This window comes from Amblyomma americanum, chromosome 9 (assembly GCF_052857255.1).
Source record: "Amblyomma americanum isolate KBUSLIRL-KWMA chromosome 9, ASM5285725v1, whole genome shotgun sequence".
NCBI classification, from domain to species: domain Eukaryota; kingdom Metazoa; phylum Arthropoda; class Arachnida; order Ixodida; family Ixodidae; genus Amblyomma; species Amblyomma americanum.
The window spans coordinates 39,499,143-39,509,933 of NC_135505.1; the positions used below are offsets into that span (position 1 = coordinate 39,499,143).

A 10,791-nucleotide genomic window follows, 5' to 3' on the forward strand; every position below is an offset into this window, starting at 1 on the left:
CGCCGACAGCGGGGTCCGTATTCAGCAGTGGCTGTTGCCACGTTAAAAATGCCACAACTTTACTCACGTGCAAAGAAACGTCGTAAACTTGTTTCCCTTGTTGAGAGCGGCACTTCGCCCGCACGTTCACGCCGTCAACTTCCGTCACAAAGGAAACGTGTCCAGCGTCGTACAACTTCTTCCCGCTCGTCAGAGAGGCGGGATGAAAATATTCTTCTGTACCCTTAATGGGCCTAAACCCCGCTAAAACCACCTGGGACATTGCAGAGGATCGTGCCGACCGTGGATGCAACACGAAAGCGGACGCTGGCCGTGCACACGAAGGCGAAAAGAGCAAGTGGGCAGCTTGCGCCCTGCCGCCCCGCCGGCTCAGTAGGGCGGAATCTGCCACGGCGGCGCTGAGCGCGGCGCTGCTCCGTAGCGCCCTCTGACCAGTGTACGGAGCCTATGGGCTGGCTCAGGCGGCAGTTCTGCGAGCGCTGCTTTCCGTTGGCGGAAACATTCCCTCGAAGTTGATAGGGCAACGAAATTTCCGTGGCAGCAAGAGCTTCCTGCGCTTCGCCGGGTGCTTTCGCCTAGGACACCTCATCACGGAAACACTGCCCACATCGTCGGTGATGTCCAACTACTGTCTTATGTGCGACAGGTGCTCAGCTGCGGACCCAAGTTCGCCGTGGTGCCAAAGAAGACAGCCGCCGAACGTTTGGTTATGGTGAGGCAAGTGTCAAGTCTTGCTCCTGGCTCGGAGAGTGGGAGATGCCTTTCGGAGGGTGTGGACGTTGTCTCTTGTTGTAAAGCCCAATGTCGTAGATTGCCCATCCAGAGAACTGTGTCTTATTTGCGGGATAATTCTTTAGCGCTCCTAACCGGCGACTACGAAGGAGGCTTTGTGGTGCTGTCGGAGGACACGTATAGAGCAAAAGCAGAGGAAGCGCTGTTCTCGGTGTTCGATAGAAGAAATGAGGTACGTCTGGAGCATTTAAAGAGTGCGGCAAAAAGATTATGCAGCTCCATGAATTTGGATAAGCTTGTTAAGTCCATAGACAAGGCGGAAAAGCTCGGCTTGGAACTTTTCTTCGCTGCAAAAACTCATAAAGTGGACTGCCCACTGCGGGTAAATATTTCTGAGAATGGGACATGGCAGAAGTCGATTGCAAGGTTTCTGCAGAAAAATTAAATGTTCTTACGATTGACGACCCTTTTAAGGTGAAGAACTCTGAGGAGGTGATCCGATTTCTTAAGGACAGGCCCAAGGCGAACCTGTCGGATTTCTCAGTCGACATTAAAGACCTTTATTATTCTATTCCTCAGGACAACCTGTTGATCAGTGTCAGGAACTGCATTGACAGACACGGAGTGATTCCGTTTCAGAACAGTTGTGGTCTGTCCGTAAATAACTTTCTGGAATTGCTTTCAACGTACCTCAAGTCTACATTCGCTGTTTGGGAAGGTAACATCGTCACTCAAAAAAACGGAATATCCATTGGCTCCTTCGTTGCTCCTGTTTTGAGCGACATTTTTCTAGCGGAGCGGGACCGAGAGTTGAAACGCAAAAGTGAAGGTTCCAGTGTTGCGGGCATTTTCAGATATGTTGATTTTCTCGTTTTTACCAACTCACATTATATGTCCAATCAGGCTAGCATGTTCAGTATCCTTGATATGTTTTCCGAATGCCTTGATCCACTAATCCGGATTCATGAAGAGGCTGTGAACGAATTCATCAGATTTCTTGATCTGGGCAGTCATTTTTCTGCTGACCATGTGTGTTGGGCTTATGAACCGCGAGGAAACAAACCTGTCCTTCCTTTTGGTTCAGCCCACACAAAACTAGTCAAACGGGCAATTGTAAAATTTTGCTTTTGCAGTGCTCCTACGAAATCATGCGAACATCGATTGGATTATGCGTTTTCAAGCCAGGTGACCCGGTTGAGCGGCTCTGGTTACCCGTGTTCACTCTTGTTATCGGTTGCCGAGAACATGCTCAAAGAAAGCAGGGAAGTAGTGCCGGACACCGTTGGGACTGACACAAATTGGAAAAAAAATGTGGCGGTACTACCGTACATGCACACCGTCGCCCACCAGCTCAAAAAAATAGGGAAAAGAGCAGGTGTGCATGTGGTGTTTTCCGCACCAGAGAAACGGTCGAAACTGTGCAAGAGGGTAAATTCCACCATTACTGGCAGCGATTCCTGCACTGTTAGGCACAGGCAACCTTTCGTAGAGTGCGCAAAAAACGTAGTGTACTCTATACCTTTGCCCTGCGGCCGAGCCTACGTTGGCCGAACTGGCAGATGTCTAAACGAGAGGCTCATGGAACACAGTATAGTGTCGTCGGGGCATCCCGTCATCTAGGCATACATGCAGTGATTGCCAACAGTGTAAGGAACGTGGTCCTTTTTGGGAAAACAACAGTTCTTCATAAGTATGTCAGCAAAACTGCCAGGGAGGTAGCAGAGGCTGGTGAGATTGCAGAAAAAGGAGATTATTGTGTCAGCACCCCTTCGGTGTTGTTAAGTGGTAAAGAACGTCGGGTCTTAGGAATTTCCAACTAGGGTATCATGGTTTTTGTTCTTGTTTGTGTCCTGACTTTTAGGTTTTAGCTTTATGTTGTCTTCCTTGTGCCTGTAATGATGCGTTTCCTTTGCGGGTTGGCGCTGCTACCAGTCTCACATGACTTTCCTTTTCGTTGCTGCGCATGCCCGCTGTATGCTATATGTAGTCGCTGCGTGGAGCAATAAACGTTGTTGAAGTCGGCGCTTTGTGGTGTCTCCCCTAAAGTCCGTGTTTGTCTTTGCGCTGTGAATGTAAACCCACACCTGCATAGATATAAATTCTAACTTGGAATGCTGCACCGCAACCGCGTCATTGTTACCTCACACAGCCTGGATTTGCACGAACGGACGTTCCAATTATATGCTAAGTGCTGATAGTCAGTGGTATTTAGTAAGGAATCTCGTAACCTGGCTGATATATGTAGGGAACGCTGAGATCTGGAAATCGCCAGCAGGCTGAAATTCGGGACGGGATGCGTCACTGACCCGTCAAGAGCCGACCTTGCTAAGTAATCAGCCACCTCATTTGAATGAATACCTGCATGGCCAGGGATCCGAACAAAACGGCCCACCTTCAAAGTGCATAGGACAAAAAATCGCAGGATACGGCTCAAACAATCTTCTTGTGAAGTGTCAAGGCAGACTAACACTGACAAACAATCAGCGAGAATAATAACACGAGACACATGGCATAGAATTTTGTGAAGGGCCATTCCAAGAGCCAAACATTTCGCATAGAATATAGGAATATAATCTGGGATGCGGACAGAATAGCTCCATGCCAAATCCTGCGAAAGGATGCCAACTGCAACTTTTTGGCAGTTGACGTAGGCATCGGTAGGAAGCACCGTATGATGGGGGTATTCCTCTATGTGATCCGAGAGAATACCGTTTAAAAATTTTGCGGGCATGTGTTTCGCATGAGATGGGAAGATGTGGTCGAAATGAAATTCCACTGCTGCCGGCTCTGCGTTAACATAATTTGTGGAATTTGATACCGTGGTCAATGATGAGAAAAGAATAAGGCCGGCTGAGACACAAAAATAGGAGTACTGACATCAGTCACTGGGTCCATCGACCTGAGGAAAGTTCGCACCGTGAGTATTTGAAAACGGGAAGTTAGATCAGGGATACGGGCTTCCAGTAAAGCAGGGCGTTTGTAACTGATTTTGGGAGACCAAGGCTGAGGCGGAGAGCGCGCCTTTCCAGTAAGATTATGGGTTGAATCTTGTAGCTTGCGCTACCAGAGAACAGAATGCAACGAAATTCAAGTTTAGCTCTTACGTAGGCTTTGTATAGTAACAATAACGTGTCGCGGCGCATCCCAAACATTTTATTGGCGATTCTTGTCAGCCGGCCTAGAGCGCGATCTCCTTTAAACGCATTGTTCTTATATGAAGGCTACAATCTAATGCTGGGTGATAAGGAACATCTAGATATTTTACGGATTCCACTTATGGAATCTGGAGAGAGCGATGGACTAATGAAATGTGCAAAGGCCTGTCTGGAGAAACTACCAAAACTCCGCATTTGTCTACATTCAGGGATAAATTAATACCCTGCAACCATACTCCAAGAGCATCCAAATATCCCTGCAGAATGTGGTAAAGGGAGTGGATATCCCTGGCCGAGGCGAAAAAAGCTATGTCGTCTGTATACACAAAAACTGTTATATCAGGACGAATGGGGATGCCATTGACCAAAATATTAAATAGCAGAGGGGATAGCACCGATCCTTGTGGCACACCTCTTTATTGGTAATATGTATTTGAACATAGGGTTCCCTCGGCGCAGTAAAAGAATCTCTCCTTCAGAAATTCAGATCTCCCCGCATAAATGTAGGTTGGAGGATGTAACTGAGCAAGTCTGTTAAGTAGAATAGTATGCTCTACACTGTCGTAGGCCTTTGCTACATCAAGAGTGACCAAAGCTGAAAGTTCTCTTCTGCGTAGCGAGAGCCGGATTCTGCTTTCTAGATCCACATGCGCGGACCATATAAAGCATCCACGACGAAAGCCAATCTGGGCTGAGCTGAGACCGTTGATGTTATGAACATGTTTTGTGAGGCGACTGTGCACTAATCTTTCTATTAATTTGACTAAATTTGAAGTCAGCGCAATTGCCCGAATATTATCATAGACGTATCCGTTTCCTAAATCTTTCATTATTAAAATAATTTTCGCCATCGTCCAAATGCTTGGAATCCGTGCATTTTCCAGAGAAGCATTGACCATATCTGAGAGGGCGCTTGCAAACTCCTGGGCTAAAATTTTAACCACACCAACAGTGACACCATCTGGTCCAGGAGCGGCAGGATGCAACATTGCCAGGACTGAGAGGAGCTCTGATGCATTACGTCGGTATAATCCGAAGAGGGTGAAATTGTGCACAAAGGGACGTTTCTCTGCGTCTGGAAGCGTAACGCCAATCCCTGAGCAATACAATCCAGGCTCTCCTGAGCCTTTTGTGGTGATAACACTGTTGAACTAGTGACAAGAGGGAGGGCAGAAGTCTTGGGCTTTCCGATGACGAGGATTTGAAAGATATGTGTTTAAATTTTGGTTGTACTCCTCCTTGGCTTTTGCAAGTGTCCTTTTGAAAGATGCAGAGAAGAATTTGTAATTTAACCAATTAGCCGGACTCTGGTTGCGGGACAGCCTCTTCCAGGCCGCTTTTCTGTGACGATAGACCTTCTCATATTCTTCTGTCCACCAAGGAGACGGCTGTTTATTAGAGGCTGCTGCGGGCACAGCGAATATTGAGTGGTCTATTGCATTTTGCAAAAATGAAACCGTCTGCTGAGCTCTGTCATCCCGGGTTGTATTAATTATAGAGGCAAGTAAGGCGGACATCAGATTTTTATAAATTTTGTGGTTGACAAACTTATGGGTTACACAACTAGTTTTGAGAGGAGATAACCGGATAGTGAAAGTTATAGGAAAGTGATCACTAGACGTACCCGAATCCTCTGTCGACCAATCAGTCACATCTAGCCTACCTGCTTATAATGTTAAGTGAACGGCTGCGCGAGCTACCCCTCGCATAAAGGTTATTTCTCTAGAATTGCAGCAGCGTACAGCATTTGCAGACAGCCACGACCAGGGAAGCTGGCCGCACGAATCAGTATGACTTCCGCAGTCACTATGGTGAGAATTAAAATCTCCTGCGATGACTGCATTGTTTGTGCCAGTCACCAAGCTGTCTAAACAGTCTGTCCTGTGTACACCTAAAGGAAAATAGACATTAGCAATTGTAATATCAGCACAATGCGGAAATGAAATTTTGATCGCTAAAAGCTCGCAGTCAGGGAGAATTTTCTTAGAGATATATGCCTGATGACATAAATTTTTAGATAGCATGGTTACTAATCCAAGTCCCCTGCCAACATTTCGATCTTACCTGAAAACTCGAAAGTTTCTCATTGAAAATGATTTATACGGTGATAACCGCGTTTCTTGTAAAATTACAATTTCAGGCTTATGCTTGTGAATAAGTATTCTAGATCTGGAAGAGAAGACAAGACGGAACGGCAATTCTATTGTAACACTTTGATACCTGCCATGATTATTGACCAATTGAAGAGGCCGAAACCGCCTCATTAAGGATATTAACATGGGGATGAAGTTTGGGTGGTCCCTTTTTAGCTTTCATCTGTGGAGAACTAGAATTAGATGGTGATGAGGAAGCACGGCGCTTCTGCGTAGGGCACGACATTTCGACATCTGTTGTGCAGATATCACAGCGACATTCACTGCTAGGAACAGAGATGTGATGTGGGACCTGGGGAGCATCAGAAAGTGATGTAGAGCGGCTAGCACTAGCTGCAGAAGCTGAAACAGACGCAGACGTTCCTGCCAGGACGGGTGTTGAGGGTGACGCAGACTGAACTGCAACAAACTGAGCCAACGCCTCAGAGAAAGTGTTTAGCTTTCGTTCAACCACATTATTAAGAGCTTTTTCTACTGTGCTCACAGTTGAGGCAGTCAAGTTGGACTCAATGTACCCAACAGAAGCGCGCCCACGACTAGCATATGAATCTTTTTTCCTGTTAAGAACAGCTTAAGCATTGGCTCTTGAGCACCGCTTCTCTTTGATAATGTCCAACAAGCTACGCTCTTCACTACGTTTTGCGCAGTTGGCATCATCAGCTGAGTGAATGTTGCTGCATAGGCAACAATGAGGCTGCTCTGAGGTGCAGTTATCAGCAGAATGACCTTTTCCACGTAAACGTTAGTGGGTCTCCGACTGGCATGCTTTGCCGCTATGCCCGAACCGCCAACAGTTGGTGCATTGAAGAGGGCGGGGTTCTAGAGGGTCCACACGGTATACAATCGGCCAGATTTTTAGTTCAGCAGGGCAGGAATAGCCAGCAAAAGTTGTTATTACAGACTCAATAGCAACACGCGAGCCGTTAACATCTCTACTGCAGCGGTAGACTGAAATGACCGCAACGCCTGCATCCTGAAATTCCTGTAGAATTTCTTGCGGGGACGACGCTGGGTCGACACCTCTTACGATACCCTTGACACATGCAAGCTGATCGGGAATGAATGCTTTCACCGGCAATGAGCTGAGATCTGAAAATTGTGCACTTAAGCAAGTGTGCAACACAATAATAATAATAATAATATTTGGTTTTTTGGGGAAAGGAAATGGCACAGTATCTGTCTCATATATCGCTGGACACCTGAACCGCGCCGTAAGGAAAGGGATGTCTGAGGACTTGCGCACAATTCCTCGACAGCCAAGTGGACGCACTTCAGAGATCTACAGGTATTGGGCAGTCAATGATCTTAGCTCCTGTTGAATTAGCTTGGGGGTTTTCATTTTGATCGCACCCTCACCAATTGGGACGATAGCCACGGGAACCGCATCAATGCCATTTTTGTGGTAGGACTCAAGTGGCAGGCTTTGGGCTGGCAAGCTGGCAAACCAAGCTGCCGACCCTCCACCTGGGGAGGTCAACGACATCTCAGCAAAACGCGCTCTCAGGTTCACATGAACTGCGTCTTAAACTACGACTTGGCCATAACCCCCCAACGTAGTACGGGCTCACCAAGGATGAACAAGCCGGAACCACCAGAAGATGCAGAAAACAGCAGCGGCCAGCAAGAACACGTCAGCACGTCCGCTTCGCAGCCCTTCTTCCACTTGTTGACCGGCGCCTTGTCTTCGTCTTCTTTTCTTCTACACCAATCATCTCTCTCCACCTCACTGAATGCTTCTCCACCAATCATCTCCCTCCACCTCCCCGAATGCTTCTTTTTCCTCTTCTTTATTCTTCGGTTAATTCGCGTCGTCTTCTTCAGAACTTTTTCCTCTAAAATTTAATTTACGCTCCTTAATATATGTTACAGCCTTCGATCACGGCTTCGTCGCGTATGCGAGTCGCGGGTGTGGCGTGTGGTCGAAGCTTTTCTGAGTGGCGTCGTCGTTTTTTAGGCGGTTGGCGTCGTGGGTTATGAAACCAGAACTAAATTTTTTAGACAGTTTCAGTTTAGTCTGCGCATTTAATTCAAAAATAAAGCAATTGCAGCTGTTTAAAAATATTGTCCGCTGAGATATATCTTTCTACCTCAGCGTCACAAAGTTAGTACATTTGCACTGCTCACCACTTGCACGCATATTATATGCAAGCTCACACTCTAATTAAAAAAAGATATTGTCATGGTGAGAAGTGATCTGGCAGCGGCTTTTCTCTTTAGCCTGCAGAAATTGCCTGAAAGACAGCACACTTAATATATAACAATAATAATATAGCAGTAGCAGCCTATGTGGTTCAACACTCAGCATTTAAAAATATTGTTTGCAATATGAAAAAAAAACCACTTTAGAGCAACATTCTCAGAATGATACAAGTAATATTGCAGCAACATTATGCAATGTTGAATAATGTTTAAAGTTTTCGCGTTATATTGAAGAAATGTGGTCCACTGTTATCGCAACATAGTACAACATTGACAATGTTGTTATCGCTGTTAGGCGTTAGGCTTAGTGAAACATAAAACATGTAATGATATCATGCGCCAAACACAAGGTATATAGTAGAATGCTGTTGCATTGTTGCACATTACCACCCATCAATGGCATGTGAATTTTGTTTTGCACTCCGGCCTCTTTTGGTTACCAGGACACTTTTTGAAGATTGTGCACACTTTTGCAGTATTCTACGTTTTGGCTTAACGACACGATTCCTGTTCTGCCACTTGCCTCTAATGGCTTATTTTTCTCATTTCTATATTTTCTATTTGCGTAGTTTTTATTTGTATATCTGCCCACATCTTCTCAGCCCTGCAGCTATTGTGGGTAATAACAGCATCGCTACGGCGACTATGCGTATACACTGCCCGTGGCCAGACTGCGCTCCTTGCTCACATGGTGGTACAAATACACGGCAGCGTTCTGCCCTCGATTTCTGGCCGCGAGAGTTTTGCGGTCAAATTTCTCCCGTTAATCTTCCATCGACTAACCGACTTTACAGTGAGCAGTGAGCCGGACAAGGACGACCGTCCGGAGCACACCCCTAAGCGTCCACGGCTGACTGAGGACGAGGTGCTCATCGAGGAGATCAAGGCGGCTGCAGCAGCGGCGGCGGCAGCTGTCACCCCGGAGGAGAGCACGGCCGCGGTGGCCGCCATGGTGGAGAGCACTGTGGCCGAGGCGAGGCACGACGCTGGTAGGGCAGTGGTCGCCGCCGGAGCCGCCGTGGACTTCCCCATGCAGGCGGTCACTTTTCTTCTCACCCGGCAGGCCAAGGAGGCACAGGTAACCGCGTCCCTGCCTGAAAGAAGGTGCCAGTCCCATTTCAAACTTTCCTCTTTTTTCACATTTGGAGTGCATAATACTGGCCCTCTTACCGGGCCTCTGGGATAAATTCTAAACTTTAAGCATAGAGAAAGAACGAATAAGAAAAGACACTCCCATAGACCCGAGTGTCCTAATCGATTGTAGCACATCTAGCGGCTGCTCAGAGCAACTGGCCCACACGTCCTGTTTCGGTTTCACGGGCCCGAATTTCGAATTTCTTGCGTGCCGCTTAAAACGATTTCAAGGTACCTAACGACTGGTGAAGCTACATCCGCTGGATGAAGCAGCTGGCCCACACTTGTTTCGGTTTCACTGCAGCGAAATTCAGATTGCTTACGCGCCGCCCAATCAATTCTAGCGCACCAAGCGGTTCGTGAAAAGAACTGGCACACATTTGTTGTTTCTGTTTCACTGGTGCAAATTTCGAATTGCTTGCGTGTTGCCCACGCTTGCCTGTGGCCGGAGGTGGACGGAATATCTCGCTTAATCCCTTGTGCAAATTTTGTCCTACCGGAATTCTTTGAGTGTGAGTTGTACCGACAACTGAACTATAAAAGGGGCAGCTATGGGCTCAATTATCAACAAGGGCTCTTTCTGGCGCCCTTGTCTCCTGTTCGGAGCAAGTGGTCATTCAGCATGCAGAATTTAATAAACTGACAGAGTGTCGACGAGAGTGCTAATTCCAGGGAAATATAAACAATAAACGCATAAAGGCTGGACGCAAACCGAGGCTTGCATGGAACAGAAAGGCTACATGGATGTAAACATAACCCCGTTCCTTAATATAGACAAACCTGAAAGTATTAACAGGGAAGACAAAAGACAGGCAGTCGACACATCCAGAGAAATAAAAGACAGCCAGTCAACACATCGCTAGTTTTACAGAAAAAAAGAACAAGCTGGATGTCCTTAAATGGTAGTGCTTTGCGACTGGCGCACAAAGTGAAAAATAAACGGTGCTACACACGTCGGCAGGGCGTTTTGCCTCTCTTATGTACCACCTTATCACAAGTTTAGAGTATCGTGTGGCTGGACGGTCAGTGTCAGCGATGCAAATATCATAAAGGCGAAAGGAAAAGTAGTTATCACACCTCCGGAAAGTAAGAACCTCAATTAACGCTACAAGAACGCTATTTCACGCTTGAGAAGCTAACTCATTTGGCTATTTACTGCAGACTAAGGCTGTGCATGTTGTGTTCTCTTTCATAAACAGTGAGTAATATTAGGGGACAACCTCCAGTGCACCACCATAGGCTACAAGTTTGAGGATTATTACAAGACGTTTGACGACGAGTTACGTGGTCGACGAAAAGCTCGACCGTGAGAAGAGTAACGAGACAAAACGTGCCCACATTAAAGTACGATGCTTGCAGCGATGTTTATAACCCATCTGAAAACATTCCAGCATCCGAAGTGATCTTGCTATCAATGT

The 10,791-nt window shown here is 46.7% G+C and overlaps 1 protein-coding gene across 1 annotated transcript in view; it reads left to right on the top strand.

Moving 5' to 3' along the window:
- Nucleotides 1-10,791, top strand: part of LOC144103923 (uncharacterized) — a 397,175-nt gene that overhangs the window by 341,231 nt on the left and 45,153 nt on the right. The window contains exon 5 of the mRNA XM_077636642.1: nucleotides 9,034-9,317. Coding sequence (XP_077492768.1) covers nucleotides 9,034-9,317 — 284 coding nt within the window. The remainder of the gene's footprint in view (nucleotides 1-9,033; nucleotides 9,318-10,791) is intronic.